At 44.0% G+C, this 25,258-nt stretch overlaps 1 protein-coding gene across 1 annotated transcript in view; it reads right to left on the bottom strand.

Annotated features, from left to right (window-relative positions):
* Nucleotides 1-3,490: 3,490 nt before the first annotated feature.
* LOC147421891 (Lojap-related protein) overlaps nucleotides 3,491-25,258 on the bottom strand; it is a 40,133-nt gene continuing 18,365 nt past the window's right edge. The window contains exon 5 of the mRNA XM_086503509.1: nucleotides 3,491-3,984. Coding sequence (XP_086359635.1) covers nucleotides 3,857-3,984 — 128 coding nt within the window. The 3' untranslated portion in view covers nucleotides 3,491-3,856. The remainder of the gene's footprint in view (nucleotides 3,985-25,258) is intronic.

Genomic DNA, 25,258 nt, shown 5'->3' with positions numbered 1-25,258 from the left:
CTCACCCTTCACTTGTTCACTTAATATGTTTTGAAAGAATTTTTATTTTCGTGAGATTGGGGAGACCTAATGATTGAAACGTACATCAATTGGACATAAAGTCTACATTTTTTAATAGCGATTTTCATGAAGAAATGTGTGTAGCACAGCCTCATAGTTTTGTACAAAAAGGGCAGGAAAGCAAGGTGGGTGGGCTTCAAAAAGCTTTGTGTGGGTTGAAGCAATCTCCACGTTCTTGGTATGAAAAGATACATCTTATTTGGCTACACATGGCTTTCAAAATAGTCCAACTAAAAGAACTTTGTATAACAAGCATGTGGATGATGTATTTCTTATCATTGTGCTCTATTTTGATGATGTGTTGCTCAGTATACCAAATGAGGGATATATTATTGAGTTTTAATTTGAATCTCTCTTTTGAAATGTTAAGACTTCAAGATTTTGCGTCATTATTTAGGCATATAGTTTAAGGAGATTGATGGAGGTATTGGTAGTGTCGGAATAAAGTACACTAATACATTATTCTGTAGGTTCACTATACCAAATGAGGGACATAGTACTAATTTTAAGTCTAATTTGATCCCTCTTTTGAAATGCTAGAATTCAAGATTTTGCATTATTATAGTTTAAAAAGATTAATGGAAGTATTGGTGGTATTAAATTAAAGTACATTAAGACATTGTTACAGAGGTTCAACCTTGAGGATTGCAAGCCTATTGCTACTCCTATGAAGCTAGGTTTGAATCTTAGTCTTCACATGCGAGAACTTACTTTGATGTTACTCTCTATCAATAGGCTATTGGGTGCCTTATTTATGTCTCCTTTACCAATCTCCAATACTGAACTAGCCTAAAGGTTGGAACTCTACACAACATGCTAACTTATGATATAATACTTTATATCCATATAGAATGACTTAATGACTTTTACAATATTCATGTAGCACAAGTGCTTAATGAGTTCATCTTTCATTGGTATGGGAGAAGTGCAAGAGAAATGTGTGCTTCTATTTGTTCATTGTGTGACAATGATTTTAGCACTACGTTCGTCAAAGTTGTACCAAAGTTAGATTTTGGACATTCATTATCCAAGTGTCCTACGATGCGATTGTGAAAACACCTATAATGTTTTCTTTACTCTGTCATTTTTTGTTTGTGAGCTTACCTACTAAGATGACTTGTGAAAAAAAATGGAGCGAGCCTAGCATCATTTGAATAGATATAGTGGTCTTTTTTGATGCATCGAAATTGTGAGACTAATAATGTTTTTTTCCATTCTTGCCACCTATGGACTTGAATAAATTTATCAAGAATGGATCCTTGGGTGTCTTCAACTTAGCTTTGGTGTTCTTCATCTCCTATAGTTGGGTTAATTGACTAGTGTTGCCAATCTCATTGGGTTACTAGCCTCCATGCAAAACTTGATCAATGGTCCAACCCAATTCACAAGGCCTTTAAAAGCTCCTAACTTGCTTTTCTAAATTGCCCAACTTTAAAGTCTCTTGGACTTTTTTACAATTCTGCATAAAATCCCAAAGATCCTACTTCAATGCATGCAAGTATTGTGAAGGCATGCAGAAAGCCTTTAGGTGGTTCTTGTGTAGTCGCAATAGCATAGCAAGCCTAAGACACACATCCCTTGGATTGTTAGCTTATGAGCATGACCTGGCTAGGGCAAGGAGCATCTCTCCTAAAGTGAGAGTTAGAAAGGTGACCAATTGGAGAGGAGCCATGGCAAAGCACCCTCCTACTTCCTATCACCCTCTCACACACACAATCTACTTGCTATATACCTACAGTCTCTCTCTACATGCACACATACACGTGGAATGGCATAGATTTACATCCATAGACAACGACACACCTCAAACTTCTCAAAACACATGCATGCATGGAGATGAGTCGACAAAGAACAAGCATGCTCAAGCACATAATCTACTTGTTATCTATCTACAGTCTCTGTCCACATGCACACATACACGTGCAATGGCGTAGATTTACATCCATAGACAATGATACACCTCGAACTTCTCAAAACACATGCATGCATGGAGATGAATCGAGAAACAACAAGCATGCTCAAACACACCTCGCTAGCATTGAAAGATGCAATGGGTGGCCCTATGATTATACATCATGACACTAGGGTTGTGTAAGCACAAACCCCTTTGTGGTTGTAGGCAACATGTGTAGAATCTATTTCTTTCAATTCAAAGAAAACCTCATAAAACAAAGGATTTTTCTCAAATAGTTGAAACAATATACAAAGTTTTTTCACACTACAATGTGTTTTTTCAAGGATCATTGTTTAAGAACAATGGGACAAAAAGTGCGCAATATCAATGATACTCAATGTAGGCCCTTTGAAAACTTCCAATGCAAACAAAAATCTTTTGGAAAGTACATTGACATGTGCGCAATGCAATTCTATAAGTATAGTATTTTTTAGGGTAAAAACTGTCAACTAATTTAGGCCTATGCCACCATAATGTGACAATTGATTTTGTAGCTTTTGACACATTTTTTATTTCAAAAACATGATTTTCTATTGTTACATAAAGGATATTCCTCTTTGTAACGTGACCTCATTGGTAGACTATGTTCTCTGCTTGTTGATGAATTCTCTTAGAGCAAGTTGTCCCTTACTCCCTCTGCATGTGCAATGTCTAGCCTTGTCCAGACCATAGCATACATTAGAGAACCTACCGTTGCAACATATGAAACTTTAGACATATAGGCTATCTCCTCTGGCATCTTTGGACACATATCATTGGTTAGTTTGAAGTGACTAGCCAAAGGTGTAAACATTTTGCATCTTGCAAAACATAGATGTAGTAATAATCATAGACAATGTAGGTTGTTTTGTATAGCAAACCAAATTGACTTGCCAAGCTCAAAGCAAATCGATGATGTGATTGGACTATTCGAGTCGCATCAATTTTTGGAAGTTCTGCTCACCAAAAGTGGGAAAAAACCCTCCAAATAATTTCAATGATAAAGTTAACTAGCACATGTATGCAATTAATAAGATGGCCAACACATAAAGCTCACGGTGTATTGAAAGACAACTTCTTTGCCATGTAATATGCTGGAGTCAATGGTGCTCGACTGAGAGTGCCACTTGAAATGAAAATCCTTGACATTTGGGCATAATATCATGAAATGAACATCACGATATAATAGTGACATATCTTAAATGCATCCCATGTAGACTGTCAGACAAGCAAATGCTACTTGACCAATGCAGTAGATTTGGCGCGACTACCAAGGGGACATGGAATAACAGAACATGGCAGGGAAAGACCTTTTACTCCCCGAGGGGGGAACCTGCTTCTTGCCCCCGGCAGCTGGAGGCTCTTTTCCCCTTGCCAGCTTGCCGGCTTGCCGGCTCTAGCCCGAAAAAGTAAAAAGTAAAGTAAAATAGAACTACATATCAATGTAAGGTACTTACACCTCAGCTCACTACAAACCACAAAAGAGAACAAGAAAACTGTCAGAAGGCGGTGGAACCATAGATAAGCTTTATTCGTACTACAAGTATATCACCATACTTGTTTCGTCCACCATAAAAACAATGGCTCCAGCCTGCCACATGCAGGACTCCCGTGCTGTTCAGCATTGACATTTTGTCACTGCAGAGCAAGGTATAGAGTAACAATACAAGCTTCTGCATTGCCAATATATCCATCGAGCGCTATGAAAGAGAGCCCCATGTTTCATAGATGACCAAATTTTAGGCCCACATTATCAAAAAATGGGGTCTAATTCTTTGCAAGAGGCACTCGCAAGCAGTTCGATACATCTTTTCACAGCAGTATGCCTCATCCTTGCTTTGCATTCCTGATGCACCCAGGAAACTAATCTGACGATGTAGCTTTATCTGAAGCATTGAAAGAAAGCTCCACGACCGGCGCATTGCCATAGAACTCCTCCAGATTGTAGAATGCTCTCTCTTTTGGAAGAAAGACATGCACAACCACATCTCCTGTAATACAGATAAATCGTCATATTGAGTCTGCACATACACACATTCCTATACAGTTCAAAACCTCATGCAAAAAAAAGCACCAACTGGTGTATTAAGCTACTCCGCTAGTCCAATATGCATTCTGTGGGCTAGAGTGCATGTACTCTATCTATAAAAAAAAGGGGGGAAGGGGGGGGGGGGTGTAGCCTATGCATTACATAAAGTTACACTATATATCAATATACAAGAAATATGGGAAAAACCCTGGAGAAGATACAATGACATCAAAGGGACAAACAACCACAGGATAAATGAATGATAAGGTACAATCAATCATCAAGAATGGTAAACTGGCTTCATGAAGTCATACACAAATTGTCACAAAACGGACACAGAACTGAATTTAGCACTTTAAGAATATCAGAAAACCCCTCTCAGAAGCCAGACTGTGAGATGAGACGAGGAAAGCATAGAGAGTCAACACCAGACTGGGGACTAGAATACCAGTGCCTTTCAACTAGAATGGAGAGCTGAGCTGGTGAGTTGAGCACCTAGAGAGAGAGAGAGAGAGAGAGAGAGAGGAAAAAGAAGAAGAAGAGAAGAGAATTTTAACGTCGTGGGAAACTAGACAGAGAGACCAGATTAGGGAAGGGATTGTCACAAAATGATGATGTGGCAGGACTGCCCGGACAGCAGTACGGACAGATGGTGTGGCAGCATGGTGACGTGGCACTCTGTACGGTGTGATGACCTGGCAGAACTGTAAGGACACCCGGATTTTGCGCTGGCATGATGACGTAGCAGACTGTACGGATTTCTGCGTTTTGCGTTGGCTGCTGACGTGGCAATTGTACGAAGTTCGGTAAATTACGTTGGTGCTTTTTGCTGGCAGATTTTGGGAACAATTGCTTTTGGAACAGTTTGCTTTCGAGTTTAACTACTTTTGGGGCTCTGCTTTTGGCATCCCTTGAAAGAATAAAAGAGCCGTAAGGGCCTCACTCTTCAGAGCATCTGGATGCAGAGTCTAAGAGCAGAGGACCCTTTGAGAGTTGTACTTTGCTCAAAGATTAATATAAAAGAAATACCGAAAGGGGCGCAAGTCTTTGGGGCCGCCGTGTTGACCAAATTGAACTATGATTTTAAAGTTGTGAGTATATTAAATGATTCTCTCTCGTGTCGCGACAAAATCTTGACTTGGGGTGTCCCAAGTTTGTTACAGTGGTATCAGAGCACAGAAAGATTCTTCTTCTACGGAGGATCCGATCCTTTTTGCAGCACACGCAGACTTTTGTGAAAGAATCCTCAGGCCCAAACCTCGGAGTTATTAGCCACTCCCACCCTTCATACATCGCGCATCGGGCATGCTCCCGTCTTCATCGCTCTGTCTTACAGGGCATAAAGCCATTAAGAATCCCAGATTACACATGGGTTCTCGTGGAGAATCTGATAGAGATAACACCTCTCAACGGGAAGGCAAAGAAAAGTTGAAATCAAGCACGGGTGTCACAAACTCCTCACGTGTCAAGTCAGTGAAGAGCAGACCCAACCTTCAGATAACGGCCGAGGGGCCAGTTACACATGGGTTCTCGTGAAGAATCTGATAGAGATAACACCTCTCAACGGGAAGGCAAAGAAAAGTTGAAATCAAGCACGGGTGTCACAAACTGCTGATGTGTCGAGTCAATCAAGAATAGAGCCAACCTTCAGATACGGCCAAGGGGCGTAAACCCTAAGAAGAACAAGCAACAGCAAAAGAAGAAGTCCTACCAACTAATGGGACCCCGTCTCATGGGGCCCAAGTGCATAAAGGCATATAAATAAGGCAGGACCCACACACACAGAAAGATTTGCGTGGAGCTTACGACGTGGCGACAACTGTACGGATCTCCGCGATCTGCACTAGTCAGTGGCAACTGTACGGAAAATCCGGATTTTCCGCTGACAGTGTGATGTGGCAAATTTCTGCAAAACGCACTGACAATGCTGACGTGGCAGCTGTACAGATTTCCGTGATTTACGCTGGCAGCTTTTGGGCATCGCTTTAGGACCAGATGCTTTTGAGTTTAAAACTTTTCACCGTAAATGCTTTTAATGGCCAAGGGCCTTTAAATATGAGGCTAAGACTCATTCTCTAGCATGCTTCCTAGAGAAGGTGCAGAGTTTGGAGTACCGGCTTGTACTGAGTTGATGCAATATAAAGAAATACCGAAAGGGACGCCAAGGTTTGGGGCCAATTATCTCTGGGTTGGAATTCCGCCACTCCGTGTCGCATGTCATCTCTCTCTCTTTCACTCCAGTTGTTATTGAAGTGCTCAAAGTCTGTTCAGTCTGTTCTTTTCTATTGGCACGTGGTGCCCGTCTTGTGACAACAGGAATCGAAGAAAAGAAAGTAGAATTGGGCCCAAAAAAAATAAAATGGGCAAAGTTTGCCAGAGCAGAACACAAGCGTCCACTGCAAGTTGACATGGGCGTGAAAAGATTGATGAAGTACTCCAGAGACCCGAGATTACGAAACACCTGAAGGATTACCTGATTGATGAGATTCACTCGAGATAGCGTAATGCCATTGAGTCTCCTCTCAAGACGGGGTGGAAAGCTGAAAGGACAGACGAGTGCAAAAAAGCGGAAGCTTTACTCGCAGGAAGAGCTAGAACAGAACTGTTGACCAGAAGAAGAACCAAAACTGGAAAGGACACTGAAAGGGATATTGATGTACTGACAATCTGGTTGTTTGAGACAAATTACAGGAAATAGAAGCGAGGAACTTGCTTCAGTATGGATTGGGAAGCATGGAGCTTGACATCCACTCTTTTTTGTTGCCCAATCTGAAGATGCCAACGGGGATGCTCGCACGTGCCCCTCTCTTTACCGCCACCCCGTTTGAAACGCCATCTCCTTGCATGTTTTGCAGGTGAAATCGAGGATGAGATGGTGACATCGAGAGCGACGGAAGCTCAGGAACGAATCGGATATCCTTTCGATTCGAGATAAGAACGATGAATTGGAATGAACAAATGATTATGCATGTTGAATGATTCTAGTGCATCAAGATTCCCATATGAATGAGATGACTCGATACTGTGGTGAGCGCATCAAGAGTTCCTGCCAGATGAGATGGCTACACAGGGATCTAGGTGCATCAAGACTTCTTGACGGATGAGATAACTAGATGATTGGAACACTTTGTTCAATATGAACTAAGTGTGTGAATAAAGAACTTTGAAATAGGAATTTCCGAAGATGATTCTGATTTATGTATGAGATTGATGTTGTCTGAAGAACTTGCTAGTTGTGTGCAGATAATAGGTGAAATTGATGATGATGAATGCAATGGGGAGCAATGACTGCCCCAGAATAAATCCGTTAAGTATCATGAACTTTGAATGAAACTAATATGGAAGAATTTTCTATTTGTGAACAGACAATAGGATTGAGAATGAGATCATGATGATGATTTGGGAGCAGTGACCGCTCCCGACTAAACCTGATAACGAATCATGGATCACGACTGATTTAATCGAATAAATGATTAAACCACTCTGTTCAGTATGAACTTGGTGATGGATTGGGACCCCCGGAAAAGATTTCTCGCATACAACAATGCTTGAGGCGAATGATTCTCGCACACGATAGTACTGGAGGCGAATGACTACTTGCACACGACAGTGCTTGAGTCGAAAATCACTACATAATCGTAATATGGGATTAGTTAACCCAACATAAGTGAGGTCCGGAATGGATCTAGACATGGTTACTAAATACGTAGCTGGCAATCATGGTCTAAGATTTGGAATGAATTTTTCTGTGATTTGTCATGTGATGTCTTGTAATGTGAATGTCGTCTTTGTACAAGTGCTAGATATGTCGTGTCTAGTGATCTAATGAACTAGTTTATGACTTATGTCTGATTTTGCAGGCGTAATCGAGGGCGATTACAATTCTTTCAAGAGGGGGGTATGTCACAAAATATGACGTGGCAAGACTGCCCGGATAGTAGTACGAACAGATGGCGTCGCAACATGGTGCGTGGTAGGCTACACGACGTGATGACGAGGCAGAACTGTACGAACACCCGATTTCGCGTTGGCATGACGACGTGGCAGACTGTATGGATTTCTGCGTTTTGCGTTGATTGTTGACGTGGCAATTGTACGGATTTCCGTAAGTCACACTGGTGCTTTTGGCTGGGAGATTCTGGGAACAAATGCTTTTGGAACAGTTTGCTTTTGAGTTTAACTGCTTTTGGGACGCTCTTCAGAGCATCTGGACGCAGAGTCTGAGAGCAGAGGACCCTTCGGGAGTTGTACTTTGCTCAAAGATAAATATAAAAGAAATACCGAAAAGGGCGCCAATCTTTGAGGTCAATCTCTTTGGGTACGGGACTACGTTGGGCCGTGTCGACCAAATCGAATTGTGATTTTAAAGTTGTGAAATATTTTAAGTGATTCTCTCTCATGTCGCAACAGAATCTTGACTTGGGGCGTCCAAGTTTGTTACACGGACTGATTTTCTAGCGCCTGGAATAGGGGGCTGCCTAGTGATATCATCTTATGGTAGTGATGTGTGGAAACACTTTGGACCACCACCCTCATCACTAATTAGCACCTCCCTAGGGAAAGTGGGATCAATTGCCCACATTAGGCGTCGGGAAGCGGGAGCATTCCGAGCAATCCGATCACCTTTTGAAGTAAGTGTGCACCTCACCAAATTTTGTGTGAACTCAATGTGAACTATGTGTGAGCTTGCTGTGAACTTGGGAGGGTATGTGTACCACACCAAATTTGGTGTGAGCTCGATGTAAACTAAGTGTGCACTTATCCGCGACGAGGTGATCTATAAACTTATGATACAAACACTTTCAATGAGCACATGATAGCTTAGCAGTTAGAGTTGATCTCAGGGGGAGAGGGGGAATGGGTTCAAACCCCAGATCTGAAAGCGTGGGAATCTTTTGCATTCCCTAGGCAATCCAACGGTCACGATCAACTGGCAATCGTGACCCATTGATCCCACCTCCACAAAAAGAGGTGTCAATTAGTGCCATGGGACAAGCAGAGCGCTTTATTCCTTGTTGCTAGGAGATTTGTTTTTCCCAATTTGTATGTACGACCGTCACTATAGGGCAAGCCGTATCTTTGTACTGGCACACTCAATAATATTACGCTTCTCCTTCATCTTCTCCATATTCGCTTGCATTCCTAGTGAAACGAACTCAGGGAGTGGATCTCCCGGCTACACGGACCGCCTACAAACATCTCGGACGAACCACCCGACCATAACCACCATCCGGCAGCTCCCCCCGCGCTGGGGCCAGCATCAAAGGACGTAGGCGTGCACTTGGAAGACTGAGCGTCCCATACCACTCGGACTCACCTCCTCGAGGTGACCTCGCGCACTCCTAGCCTCGCGGGCTAACCACTGGCACTCTGCCAGTGAGGGTCGATAACTGCAAATGAGGCCTTGGCCTCCCTTTTATTATAATGGCCGGCCACACTTGCTGTGTTCACACTACGTCCGCCCGGACACTAGACGCCCATCTCGACGGCGTCTGGGCTAGATCTCCTCTCTGTGAGCGGGACATAATATACTTCACCCCTTAAGAACCATTGATCTCCCATCTTGACCCTTCCATTTAATTAAGTACTCGTCATACGCCTTTTGGCGCGAATGACGCATACAAAGATCTAAAACTGCCTTTGGTTCTCGAGGAATATACTCTGTTTGCATATCTTGCCATACATTTTCCTCGATGGGCACAACAACGTCGGCTTCGCCCAATTTCACTTTAAGGCGGCTGACATGAAACACTAGATCTACACTAACATCCGAAGGAAGAGCCAGTTTATAGGCAACTTGGCCAATTTTCTTTTGTGATCAAGAACGGACCACAATATCTAGCTGAAAGCTTATAATGCTTTCCTGTTCGCATAGTCTTGAAATCCTTAGGTATCTTCAAATAGACCCATTGTCCCACATCAAGAGTCCTTGGAGATCTCTTTTGATTAGCATAAGTAGTGACTCGATCACGAGCCGTTCTTATACTATCTTCAGCCAATTCGAGCATTTCTTGCATGTCATACAGGAAATCACGAGCTTGGCGTTCCTTGACTTTCTCTAAGCCAATAGCAATCGGGGATTTAGGCTCAAATCCATACATCGGCATGAAGGGGCTAAATCCAGTAGCAGAATGCTTGCTACTATTATAGGCAAACTCTAACTGTGGAAGATACCTTTCCCAATCAGACTGCCTGTGAGAGACATAAGCTCTCAACATGTCTTCTAACGTCTGATTCATCCTCTCAGTTTGTCCGTTGGACTCAGGATGGTCAGAAGACCACATACTTAACTTCGTCTGAAGATGAACAAACACATCTCGCCAAAATCGGCCAGTGAACTTAGTATCTCAATCACTGACGATCCCCTCTGGCAAACCATACAGCTTATAAAGCTGACCGACAAATAAAACCGCCAACTCATGGCTTTTTACTGTCGACTTCGTTGGTGTAAACTTCGCCATTTTTGTGAGTCTATCGACCACAACCCAAATGGCGTCATTGCCCCGACTAGTATTTGGCAAACCAACGATAAAGTCCATGGAAATACTCTGCCACTTGGCATCTGGATTTCCAATGCATATAGCAGGCCAGCTTTCTTAAGGCGCTCTGCCTTATTGACCTCACACTGAGCGCATCTCTTCACATAGCTCTCTATGTAAGAGTGCATTCTTGGCCAATAAAAATATCGCTTGACCAAAGCCAAAGTTCTTTGAATGCCTAGGTGCCCAGCGCTAGGAACATCGTGGCATTCGCACAAAATCCTTTGTCAAACCTCATCGATTTCCGGCACGCAGACTTTACCATTTCTGAACAATAGTCAACCTCTAATGAAATATTGTCGCTGTCTCGTCTCTCCAGCACGACTCACTTGGGTCTCCGGATCACCCAAGACTGTACGCGAGTCATGCCCCGCTTCGACCTCGTCCCATATCTTGCCAAAATGGCCATCGAAACGACATAGCCCTCGAAGAGAGAGATAGAGATCCATCGAGATTTCAGCCATAGACAAGGCGTTAACCTCAGGAATCTTGCTGAGCGCATCACCAACTAGATTGCTAGATCCTTTTCTATAACGGATCTCAAAGTCAAACTCTTGCATAAGCTCAACCCATCTAGCCTTCCGGCCTCTGAGATCACCCTGATCACAGATATAGCACAAGGAGTGATGATCTGTCCATGCAACAAACGTAGAGCCGTACAAGTAGTGTCGCCATTTCCTCAAGGCGTGGACTACGGCGTAAACCTCCTTCTCATACGTTGGATAACGCATCTCAGCATCATAAAGTTTCTTACTTTCAAACGCAATAGGACGTCCATCCTGGTATAACGCCGCACCAATGGCATAATCACTAGTATCCGTTTCAACCACAACGGTTTGCTAGGATCCACAATGTGCAATATTTGGTAGTAGTCACCAAGTGCTTCAGTGTCCGAAAGCTCTCGTCGAGACGCTCATTCTAGACAACAGGGGGGTTACTTTTATGGTGAGGACCCGAAGTCTTCGGCCCTTTTAAAAGTTGTGTGAGCAGAGCAGCAACTTTAGAGTAATCCTTGATGAATTTGCGAAAGAATCTTGTAAAGCCTAAAAAGGACTGTACTTGGCGCACATTCTTCCGAATGGGCCAATTTCGCACTCTATCCAATTTTTCAAGGTCGACGTGAATTCCATCGCGAGTAATGATGTGACCCAAGTAAAGAAGCTCTTTTCTAAAGAATTCACACTTAGAAGCCTTGGCATAAAGCTTCTCAATTCTCAGTACTTCGAGAGCAGCGCGTATATGCGCTAAGTGCTCAAACAAACTTCGACTGTAAATCAAGATGTCATCGAGAAATACAACAACGAAGTTGCCAAGAAACGGTCTCAGCAGATCATTCATCATCTACTAAAACGTAGCTGGAGTATTGGTCAAACCAAAAAGCAAGACCAAAAACTCATAGTGACCATAACGTGTATGGAAACCTATCTTAGGAATATCTTCCAGTTTGATTCGTATTTGGTGATAGCCTGATCGCAGGTCTATCTTCGTAAAATACAATGCTCCATGGAGCCAATCTATCAGATCGTCCATGCGTGGGAGCGGATACTTATTCTTGACAGTGAGCTTATTCAACCCCTTGTAATCTACGCAGAAGCGCTAGTGTTATCCTTCTTTCGAGAAAGTAACATTGGCGCTCCCCACCGGGATTTACTTGGGCGAACAAAGCCCATGTCGAGATAATCTTTTAGCTGTTGCTGAATCTCCTCCTCCTCAATTTTACTAAACCGATAGGGTTGCTTTGAGAAGGGTTGACTACCAACCACCAACTCAATGCCATGATCTACTCCTCTCGAAGGCGGCAAGCCAGGAGGTAGATCATCAGGAAAAACATCCATGAAATCAATCACGATTTCTCGGATAAGGTTGGATTCGTTGGAATCCCCAAGTTCAACAAAAGAACATGAAACACTTTTACGAAATTCAGTGACAGAAGTACCAAGCACTAATGAATCAAACCAAGTAGATGGTACACATTGATAAAAGTCAACATCAGAAGACTTTGTATCTTTATACATTTCCAAAGCAGTAACAACCGGTATTGCAAAACCATTATTTACAGAATTTTGATTACAAAGTGACACAGATACATGAGGCATGTCCTGCTTAACAAAAACAAGAGAGTGATGTACATAGTCTATATACAATGAGTCTTATTGATCATAAAACCATGGGATTCCTAAAATAACATCTGCTCTGTCCAAGCGCATGATGTGGAAATCCAGGTTCTCTTTGTAATCAACTACCTCGAGCGACAAATCTAGAACCATCCGATTCCATACATCCGTATCCTCGCCACGAGCCATCTTCACGCGATACTCATGGTCACTGTCCTAACTCCTGCATCCGCAGGTTCAGTTTCTGCATCAATTTTGCATCCACAAAATTGTGTGAGCTTCCATTATCAAGGAGTACGGTCACGTCATGACCATTGATCTTCCCGAGGAAACGGAGAAGATCGTGCGTATCAAACACTTTGGTGCTAAAAGTACAGTTAGTGCATGAATTGTGCGCTAGATAATGAATTTCAACTTGAATGACATTAGAGTTACCTGAGATCTCGTGAATCTGAACCGAAGGACGACCTTGCGGTTTCTTTGTCTTCTTCTTGGGGCAATCCTTGATTTGATGACCCATCTGGCCACATCCGAAGCAAGCCCCCTTCTTCACTGCGTCAGCAACTGGAGCATTTTTGGCTTTCTTCTTCTCCTGAGAAAATCTCGGCGGTGATTTGGACTTGAGTTGAAATCGAGGTCGCTTCCTCGAAGCGCCCTCACTGGATTGATGGTCAAACTTCTTTTCTTCTCATAATTCGCTCTATTTATTAAATGGAACGTCCTGGCCTTTGCCACTGCGTCCTCGACATCAATCGGGGCTTTGTCCTTGATTAAGGCCCAACGGTAATCTTCATGTAATCCCAACAGGTACATGCGCACAGCGTGCGTAGAATCAACCTTGCAAAAGGTGAGCACCTCTTTGAAAGCTATTATGTACTTATCAAAAGATAGAGCTTTCATCGAAAGACTCTGCAATTTGGCGTAAGCTTTCAAAGGATCCATTTTGGCGAAATCCCTCTTGAATTTCACACCGAAATCAGCCCACATCGTAGGCTTCTTTGTCATGTCGCGCCACCAGGTAAGCGCCTTACTGCGCAGATAGAGAGGAATCGTCTGAATCCTCCGTTCATCATGCTCCCCATGGATGTCAAAATATGTGGTCCACTAATGCAACCAGTTATTTACGGCCAGTTCCGTACACTCCTTCTCTTCCCCTGAGAAATTTGTAGTTTTGTACGGAGTCGTGGCATTTGAACCACCCTGTGAACACCCAAAAGCAGCAATCTGCGTTCGCAATTCCTGGAGATGGGTTTCGCCCTCGAAAATTCGCGCAGTCGTCGCGACTGGGCCGTATTTTCCAGAGCGATAAGTCGGAAACTAAGCCCTTGCACGACCCTTCGAGAGAGGCCAAGCGAATGTTCGTATGAACGTTCGCATTTTCTAGAGCGGTAACACGTTGGTCGAAGCTCTCGAAAATACTTATAATCCATGTGTGTAGAGCATGCGTAAACGGAATTTGAACATTACATGGCACGTCGTCACGCTACGCATCCGAACTAGAGGAATCCATGGCAAAGTGCATGAAAAACCGAAGGTTTCACGCGAAATTAGACCTTTTCTATACTTTTCGATCGCGAAAAGTCGAACTCCGAAGAGCGCTACGCGTCGTCGTATGCGTCCGAAGGCAAGCACGTGATGGCGAGAGCGCGGGAGCGAGAGAAGCAAAGGGCTGGAAGATGAGTTTCTCTGTAGGGAAATTCACTCTTTCTAAGTGACTTTTGATAGCCACTAGGTTTCATACTCTCTTAAAAACCCAAAATGTCCAGGCCCCTTTTGTAAAATAACTCAAGTATGGTGTCCTTGGCCACTTAAATAAAAGGCCACTTAGTAGAGTTAAAAAAAAAAAAGGCAGCGTGTTTTATAACAGCGCAAGGCTACCAGCGTTAAAAAAAAAATCAGCGAGCAGCCAGCGCTTACGAACGCGTGGAGAGAGGCAAATCAAACGCCAGCAAGAGTGAACAGTTGACGCGTGGGAGGAGGGATAAATTGATTTAGGCGTGTGCCCGCTTGTGCAAACCACGCGAGAAGGCCACGCTGGCTTTCTCTCTCCTCTTGCGCAAGCAATCTCTCTCCTCTTCTACAGCGCAAGGATTCAAACACTCTCTCTCCTATTGTTCCCTGCACATCCAAATAAGCACACACACAGAGGTCTCTCTCTCTCTCTCTCTCTCTCTCTCTCTCTCTCTCTCTCTCTCTCTCTCTCTATGTATTTCACACAGAAGAGGAGTACAAAGAAAGATTAAAGCTGAATTTAATCTAAAGTCAACAAATGAATAAATTAATTACTGATTTTCATCAAAAATCAGCAAAAACAATAAAAATCCACCGATTTTCAGCACTTCCGCTTGCTAAATTGCTGAATTTTGTCAAAAATCAGCAAAAAGGACATTAAACTTCACCTACAAACACACTCATGAGAGGAAAGTAATCAGTTAAACAGTTATTTCATCAAAACTTGCATGAAACAATAATTATCCGACTCTAATCAGTCCGTAGGTGTGCACACGGTCCATCCCGTAGCCAAGCCGGCTCTGATACCATGAAACGAACTCACGAAGTGGATCTCCCGGCTACACGGACCGCCTACAGACACGCGTCGGACGAACCACCCGACCATAGCCACCATCCGGCAGCTCCCCCGCACTGGGGCCAACGTCCGAGGACGTAGGAGTGCACCTGTAAGACCGAGCGTCCCATACCACCCGGCCTCACCTCCTCGAGGTGACCTCGTGCACTCCTAGCCTCGCGGGCTAACCACTGGCACTCTGCCAGTGGGGGTCGATAACTGCAAATGAGGCCTTGGCCTCCCGTTTACAATAATGGCCGGCCACATTGGCCGTGTTCACACTACATCCGCCCGAACACTGGACGCACGGCATCTGGGCTAGATCCCCTCTCTTGTGAGCGGGACATAACACCTAGAGCAGTACTTTGTATCACAACTGGCTCCAACATCCAGGGTAGCATCGCCTGGAACCGTCCAGCTCCAAAGTTAGCCGAAATGCGAACAGGAACAAGAACGGGAGGGTTCGAAACGGGCAGGAACGGGAGGGAGGAGGGGGGGCCAACGAGGAATGGGAACGGGAACGGGGCCGGAACGGTCGACTAAACAAACTATAATGTTATAAGTATTATAAGCTCATATGTTGGAAAACTATAAGCTAAGCTTTCGAATTCGATCACTCTAATTAGAACCATATTTAGGCATGTTTTACGATGGCGAAGCTTGAGAGCGAGGGGTGGAGTTTGACTCTTAAGATAGAGATAGGGAAATGGAGCTTGAGACACGAGAGGGAGGAATGGAGCTTGAGAAAGCGAGATAGAAGCCACATTTGTTCTTTGAGGGTGATGTGCTTTCCCGAAAAAAAAGAAGAGGTGGAAGCTAGAGCTCCATGTCCAAGCTTAAAGCTTTAGCAAGGAGAGAGCTCATTAGAAAGAGACGTTGAGAGCTTAAAGAGGAGGGGGAGCATGAGACGAACCCCCAGACAGCCCCAAGTTTGCCCTCCAAATAGCCCCAAACCTGCCGCAAAATCACCGAAACTTAGAGAGAGAGAGAGAGAGAGTCGACATGGCACGGCAGAGTTTCGAGCCAAGACACACTAGCCCCAAAGACTAGCGCCCCTTTCAGTATTTCTTTATTATTGCTCGTCACAAAGTATAACTCCCGAGGGTCGAACTCTCTTCGAGACTCTACATCCAGATGCTCTTGAGAAGATTGACCCCAAGGGCACTTATAAACTTACTAGGGTTGCTCAAAAGCAGAGTCCCAAAAGAGCTATTGTCACTCCGTCTTTTCGTCTGATCACACGCCGGAAGTGATTACATGGCATGCATTCTAAAACCTTACTTGGCATGTCCCATAAGTCTCTGAATAGAGTGGAACAGCTGGTGCAGACAATACTGTCGAATCTCTTTTGGCAAACTACAGCAAAACCGCTCAATCTGGTCCCTCAAGGTGACCCTCCAAAAGAAGGACTGGCAAATAGGTAACCCAAAATCTCTGGCAGTAGTCATCCAACGTGTCTTTCTGAGTTATTCTCTTGCTCTCCTTCTCTGAACTGCTAGATGGCCTCTCATGCCTTCAAGACTTTTTCAAAAATCAGCTTTTCAAGATTTTTCTCTGCTTCTTCCGCCTTTTCTCATCCTCCAGGACTAGAGGACGATAAATTGTCGTAACTCTCTGAACACAAAGAAAACTCTGGTCATCCTCAAAGGGAACACGCTTATTGGATCTGCTTACCACCTCGAAAGTCTATATATATACCAAGATGAATCCAAGATAAGCCCAGATTCACCCTTGGCAGAAAGTGCAAGGTATAGACCCATGGTCATCACCCACAAGACAATATAGCCACTGAAACTACTGAACTTGACACTTGACTCACTTTAAAGATCAAACACTAAAATTTTGCCAAAATGACTCCTAACCTTCGTAGCTGTGCCTTAGGTGTGGCCTCAGGCAGCTTTAACTCGATTTGTATTGAACAAAGTCTATTCCACGCACATTTGTGTGTGGTCTTTAGCAAAAAGCCTAGGAAACTTCTTTATCACACCTTTAAACTCCTCTCTTTCTTCCTTTGTAAGGTTTTTTTGACAGCATTCCTTCTAGTATCCCTTCATCTTGCACGCCTTGGTTCTCTTGGGGACCCACCTCCTCCAAGCCTTAACAAGATGTCTCTTGGTTGCTTGGCCTAAACCTTACCCCCATGACTTCGATGGAAGACTCCTCTTCAACAATGATGACGCTACTCTCTTCTTCTGAGGCGCTATCAATCCAGACTTCTTCCGTCTTGCTTTGAGCCCACATTGGGTAATTGTCCCCATCCAATTTATCCTCAACAGCAAACATCTTGAACACATGTGTTGTTGTCAGCCATGGCGAATGCCTGCACTTGATGTGAAAATTACCCGAAAAGAAGAGAAACGAAGTAGACCAACACGTGCTATATAGCATAACCCTTAGAAGATTGTAAGGGACCTGTTATGCAAAAAACGGCACTAACAGAAATTCTACACAAAATGACAAAATTGCCTGCGCAGTATTGCTTGTAGTGGAAACGGAGGCTGAAACGACGGTCGACTTGCCGACGCTCACCAAAGCGCACTGAAATCTCAGAAAGTTTCCTAAGTCTTCCAATGCTCCGAGTCAACAGACAAATGCCAATTGTCAACAAAGGCCTACAACAACATCAGCATAGTATTGACTAAATACCACATCCCCACTAACATCATCAATGCCCAACAGTGGGTGTAGAACAAGATACTGACATATGCTCCCAAACACCACACACACCACACTCTCTCTCTCTCTCTCACACACACACATCATCACATATCAACATAAAGATCAGCGTATTGAGTTTCTATCATGACTCCAGAGATCAAGGACGGGACTCGGTCATAATGAAGTCTAGCACTAAAAGAAACATTAAATCAGAAAAATTAGTACAAAAATAAGGTAGTTGATAAGGCATACGCACCACAAAAGATAGAAAGAATTAGCACTATCAATTGGTCGTAACTCGGACGAAAATTTCACAATGTGAACTCTGCATGTCCACTATACGACTAAAAAGTATACCTAGATGAATCCAGGATAAGCCCAGATTTCACCCTTAATGGAAAGTGCAAGGTATAGACCCATGGTAGTCACCCACAAGATAATATATGTAATGTGCAACGGAAGTGAATAATGGTGTATGCTCAAAATGAGTGCTCAGTTCGTGCCCAAGGTTCGTCTTAATGAAGGGGAGAGAGAGCCCCCCTTTTACTTTATAAGAGATTGTGCAATAGACTAAAACAAGAGAATGCAAACTGTGAGTGAAGGTGCTCTGTGTGTGTGTGTGTGTGTGTGTGTGTGTGTGAGAGAGAGAGAGAGAGAGAGAGAGAGAGAGAGACACCACATGGAGTCCCAAATCCCCCTCCAAGGGCCCCCTCTCTATTGCTAGAGAGGTATTTGCTTTAGATTGCACAAAGTCCAATACAATGGTTCTAGATGCTGAGATGCTTGATGACGACGACAATGACGACGACGACGCCATTGATACTTGCGGTAGGTGTTGAGACTGCCAGGCTAAAGCGCTGAAATCTGAAAACGCTATGGGTATTGGATGAGAACTGCAACTGCGACGAGACCGCGGGCTGATTTGCTATCGCCGGTGGTGGCGATAGGCTGAAAACTGAGAAACGCTGAGGTAGGTGCTGCTGAAAACTGAAAACGCTGGTGGAGCTGCGGCAAGGACTGCGACCGCGACGAGGCTAGGGCTGTATGCTGAGAATCTGCTGCGGGGAAGGTGCTGAAGTAAAACGCTGGTGGCTGGTTCTGAAAAAACGCTGATGGCTGATGGGAAAAACTCTGGCCTTGCTGGTGCCAAAACGTCGGTCTTGCTGGTGCTTCTGGAGAGGCTTTGTCACTGCTCCTCTGCCTTCTATTGGAGCCTCAAAGGATTCCTTTTATAGGTTCCAAAAACTGGGTCGAGCGGCATCCAGCAACCCCCACGATTCGGAAAACCAAAAGTCACTTATGAACTTGGCTCAAGAGCCAAGATCTGTCCTCTACGACTTAATGCATCTGCAACAGGGTTAGCTTTACCAAGAACATATTCAATCAAACCACTAAATTGCTCAAAAAACTGAGACCACCGTGCCTAGCAGTCACTCCAATGTGCACCAGGCATAGACTGGAGCCACTTGAGGGCTTGATGATCTCTACCATACATTAAATGCTTCGAATGCTTTAGTTAGAGAATGAATCGCAGAGCGAAGTTCCGTATACAAAGTAATTCTTTTCAGCATTGTTTAATTTCTACTCAGAAATGCAACTGGACGGCCATGCTACTGCAGCACAGCTCCTATGGCGTCATTGCTCGCATCTGTCCATACCTCCAAGGGATTGTCCCAAGAGGCAAGGATGAGACATGGAGCCTCAATCACCTCAACCTTGAGAGCTTCAAAAGCCTCAACGGCTGCCTTGGGCAAAACAACGCACTGACGGCGAGTTTTCACCCCTTTCAAAACATCGGTCATTGGTGCGGCAGTGCGTGCAAAATTTTCTATAGGCGACCTATATGCCTGATAGAGACCTAAAAAAGAACACAGACCATATGCTATTTTGGAAAAATACCAATTACGAACCTTCTCTACCTCTGCGAAGTCCAACCTAACACACTTAGCTTGCACATGAGAAATGAGGGGTAAGGAATGGAGACCCTGATCATTGCGAATGACCACAGGAGAAGCATCTACGAGTGAGAGAGTGAGCGTAAACCACTTCATGTCGAAAAATCATATCACATCTTGTGAGAGGTTAAACAACAAATTTGCGGCGGAAAGATGCCTGCTGAACAAAGACTAAGCATGCCGGGAGCGAATCCAAACACCTCGATAGGAGCCACTGGAGTAGCTTCTAAGCGAGCCCTCTTTACAAGAAAATCACTAACCACGTCACGTATACTGCCAAAGTCAAACAAGATAACCATACGCTGACTATTCACATGACCATAACACTTAAAGAGAGATCCATCAAGATGCTCATCAAAAACTTGTGGTGTACTACTTGGGTCGATCAAGACATTGACAGAGGACAATGTCTTAGGACAATCTTTTTTCATATGACCCTTAGTGTGACATTGAAACATCTTCCTTCTTTTCCATAAACGGTTCGTTCTTCAAGACTTAACCATCCTCCTACTATTCCTTGAGCAGATTTCTCATCAGGTGTTAACTTAGGTTTATCTTGCGTTTTAGCCTTTCCTTTATTATCATTGTGAGAGTTTTGTGCTCTAGGTATAGAGGAAGATTGAGAAGAAGAAGAATTACCGTTATTCTTACCCTTGTTCTTACCATTCTGTTGGTCTCAGGGTTCTGCAAGGTACTTTGAGATGACATTCTCCTTCGGCTTACCTTTCTTGCGCTTCATTTCTTGTGCGAGAGCTATCGTCACTACGGCGTTGTAGTCCGTAGGATTAAAGACGTGCACATCCAATTGGATGTACTAATCCAACCCAAAAAGGAAAGCCTCCCTGCGTTCTGCATCCGATTTACGCAATTGAAAACCAATCTGCAAAATATGGTTAGAAAAAGACATAACAAGAGAGCCATTTTGCTTAAGCCGTGCCAATCTTCTTTGAACCGATCAAGGTACTGCCGTGGCATTCTCAATCCAAATCAGAGCTCTTGATATCCTGGGTCGTTGGCTTCCCAAAAGAATCTCATCCAATAAGGAGTCTTATTCCAGACCGGATCTCTTGATATCCTGGATCGTTGACTTCCCAAAAGTATCTCATCCAAAAAGGAATATTCAGTGGTCGCCACATCACAATGCAACACAAATGCTCTCACATATACATGTTACAAGAATAGAAACATAAAGCCGTCGATGAACACTCCTCCCGCATAACCTAACAAGGTCTGAGCCGAGAGATATTCAATGACTCCCTCATCACTCCTCTCACATAACCTAACAAAGTCCGAGTCGAGAGATATAGAGGCCTTTTACAACCAAACGTCCCCCAGACCGCAACTAGCGTCGTTTGGAGGTGCTGAGAGTAACCACTGCTCAAACTTCTTAATACTCCTCCCGCATAACCATCCAGGTCCAGGCCGGGAGTAACAACAACGATACTTTTCAAGCATTCATTACTCCCTCCGCAAATAACCACAAGGGTCCGGGCCATGAGAATGAACAAGCATTCTCAACATCATTTCTCAGTACTCCACCGGGGAGTAAAAATCACCAATCATTGAAACCAGTATTAAAACCATAGTCAAACAACTCAAATTGGCATCAAGACAGGTTCAAAACAGATACCATCCATTTCAAACAAATTCCAAACAAGATCACCAAACACATTCTCAATTCAAACTTGAAAAGCTATCTTGACATCAACCGCGCTCAAAAAGTTGATTGACTTTCCATCCTGAAACCTGCACCAAAAATTAGGGTTAGGTTCCTTCCATAAGGTCGTAGCCGACCGCACCATGGTCCACAAACTTTTGAATAGTTGAAACAAGCCTCGACGAGCAATGTTCCTGTGGTGGTGATGGTAGTCCAAGACCTGGCAATCACATTGGACCTCCAAGGTTTTTAGCTCGGGAAGAGACACCTCATGGGAGATGTCGAGAAACTTCAAGTCGTATTTTGCTATGGTTTCCGTGGCAAGCATTTCAGAATACACCACTCTGCCAGAAGTTGCACTCAAAGGAAGATGTCAGAAACCATATAACTTCGGGCAAAAATTTTCTTGAAAGCTTGCCAAGTCCTTGGAGTGTGCAGATCGGTAGCTATAGTCATCAACCTATGTATGGCACTGCCTCTGAGAAAAACAACAGCTCGAAACAAATCCTTGATCCTTCTCTTGCAAGTGAAGAAGAGAGCGCGCCCGATGCGTGATGAAGTAAGGGTGGGAGTGGCTAATAAGTTCGGGATCGAAGCACGAGATTCTTCAAATAAAATTCAAGTAGCGTTTGGAAGCGCCAGTTTGCTCTGTTTGCTCCTTTGTGGGACCGGTATGCTTTTAGAAAAGCACACGCCTGATGCACTGATACCATTGTAACAAGACGGGCACCACGTGCCAATAGAAAAGAACAAACTGAACAGACTTTTAGCACTTCAATAACAACTGAAACTAAAAGAGAGAGAGCACACGCAACACGGAGTGGCGGAATTCCACCCCAAAGAGGGCCCCAAACCTTTGCGTCCCTTTCGGTATTTCTTTATATTACTTGAACTCAATACAATCCCGGTACTCCACTGTCTGCACCTTTGTACTGAAGCGTGCCAAAGAATGAATCCTCTCCACATATTTGAAGGCCCTTGATCTCAAAAGCAGCTACATGAAAAGCAGTAAACTCAAAAGCAATTGGCCCAAAAGCGTCATCCCGCAAAACGCGAAAATCCGTACAGGTGCCACAAGGCACTACCATAGTAAAACGCGGAATACCATACTGCATGCCACGTCAATATGTCAATGTAAATTGCAGAATTCCGTACTGCTTGTCACGTCAACATGTCAACGTAAATTGCAAAATTCCGTATATTTGTTGCCACATCATCAGTTGTGTGTGCATTGGTCCTTTATTTTAATGCCTTTATGTCGTAGTAGGTACCCTGTAACAAACTTGGACACTCCTAGTGAAACCGGTCCGTAGGGAGGTAGACTTTGGCTTTCACCCGAAACTTTACTTTAACTTTACGACACAAAGGAACTTCACGAATAAGCCTGTAACTGGAAATCAACACTTCAAGACATTTCACGACTTGGTAGCTAGAGCGCTCCCAAGCAGATAGCGACACCCTATTGGCCCCAAAGACTGGCGTCTCTTTCGGTATTTCTTTATTCTTATTACACTTAAGAAAAACCTGTAAATTTCTACAAGTTGTCCCACTTTTATCGGGCTGAAATTCCTCTACTCTAACCCGATTTCAACAGCATAACCAGAGCAGAAGTCTCCACGGACAAAATCCAAAGTACACAATGACTTTCCACACACTTTAGAGCACTTCACAAAACCTGGCGAGAAATTGCACCTCGCTGAATTCTCTGTTTTGCGCTCCGATATGCGTGCCGATCACTTCTGTGGATAGCCCTCGAGCTCTCACACCTGTCGGGTCACTTGCCCCTTGAAATAGACGAGATTCCTCGCGGGAATTCTCTCCAAATTATCTTGTACAAGCACCCAATGCTTTCTCGAGGCTCCCCTGACAAATAAATGATCCTAACGCTTCCACCTAACCCTCACCAAGCTATCCAGACCTGTCCATGGCTGTAATTGCAGGTTTTTGACCCAATTTCGCCGCCATAACGGCGCAAAAATCCCTGTGGCTCAATAGTACACGTCAAGGACACTTTCCCTTGCGGTATGGAAGCTTTCCAGTGGGTGCCCCCTCTTTCTGATGCTTATGGAAGATGCATCTGGAGCCGCCATGTGTCCCTTATGCCTCTTTTGAGTTAATTCCCTAGTACCCACTGACTTATAAGTGTAGCGAGGGGCCTAAATGACTTTGAACTGAGCCTAGACACCCTTTTAGTGCTCGGATTCCAGTGCCAATTGGCCCGACCAACTCGTGGTGACCTGCCCTTCCTAACTGCGGGTGAAACTCTCGACCGTCGACCGTTTCACACTGGCCATACAATGTGCATCCATTACCAACTTCAAAAAGAGAGTCCCAAAATCATCAGAAAGAAACCAACAACTCAAGTTAGCAATTGCCACATCCTCGTGACATACCGCCCTCTTAAAATCGCAAACGTCCTCGATTGCATGCCATATATACACGCCATAAATGATTTAGTGTGGTAAGCACCCTTTATCATCTCATGCATCCGCAAGAAAGACTATCAAAACATATGTACAAATAACTTAAAAGAGACCTTCATACTATTGTCAAACAATGTACATTGCTATTGCACTGAATCCATGAGTACATTTGATGTGCTAGTTCTATCATTACCCCTCCTTAGCAGACGTTGGGTGCGGGCATATGTAGGTTGTATTCCAAAGGCCTTAAGGTAAAGTTGCAATACATTTGGTGACGCTGAATGTTCATGCTCTTCCATCCACTTTGCATCCATAGGTGGATAGTTCTTGAACTTCACCAAATAGCATCTTGCAACCTGGCCCTTAACTTTTACCTATGCAAGAGGCTCTTGCCTCTGCAAACGAGCATAATTCCACAACACTGTAGCATCCTACCCACGACCAAGTAAGCTCAATTTTCAAGATGATTTACCAATGCGTCAAAGAATCCAAGCAATCGCCTCAGAGAATTGGTGAGCAGCGTGCCACCTGGCAGACCCACATCACTCCCGCAGGAGATCTAGTGGCCAGTCTACCACCACGAGACCTCTCCCTATGTCATCTTGGTTCATACTTGCAAACCCTAAAAACGTAGCAGAAAATCAGCCCTAATTTGACCACTTTTTGACAGGGCGAACGTTGAAAAGGTTATGTAGGAACGTGCGGAATTTCCTGTCTGTGCTGTGAAGAGGAACCCTCTTCCCTGGTGTCATCCATCTTGTCAGCCATAGTGTAATTCCAAGTTTCTCTGCTTTGTGTCTTTGCTCAAAAATCAACCGAGGCTCACTTCTTGAGGAGAAAGTGATTCTATCCCAGCAATGGAACCATGAAACTCGTCCGTAGGGCGGTAGACTTTGGCTTTCACCCGAAACTTTACTTTACTGCCTTTGGCTTTCACCCAAAACTTTAACTTTACGACACAAAGAAACTTCACGAATAAGCCTGTGACTGGAATTCAACACTTCAAGACATTTCACGACTTGGTAGCTAGAGCGCTCCCAAGCAGAAAGCGACACCCTGTCGGCCCCAAAGACGGGCACCCCTTTCGGTATTTCTTTATTCTTATTACACTTGAGAAAAACTTATAAACTTCTACAAGTTGTCCCAGTTTTATCGGGCTGAAATTCCTCTACTCTAACCCGATTTCAATAACATAACCACAGTAGAAGTCTCCACGGACAAAATCCCAAGTACAAGGTGACTTTCCACACTTTAGAGCACTTCACAAAATCTGGCGAGAAATTGCACCTCTCTGTATCCTCTGTTTTGCGCTCCAATCCGCGTG

The sequence above is a fragment of the Adiantum capillus-veneris genome, chromosome 27 (genome assembly GCF_014529385.1).
Source record: "Adiantum capillus-veneris isolate H3 chromosome 27, ASM1452938v2, whole genome shotgun sequence".
NCBI classification, from domain to species: domain Eukaryota; kingdom Viridiplantae; phylum Streptophyta; class Polypodiopsida; order Polypodiales; family Pteridaceae; genus Adiantum; species Adiantum capillus-veneris.
Note: the sequence above shows the minus strand (reverse complement) of the source record. Positions and strands in the feature narration are given on the sequence as shown.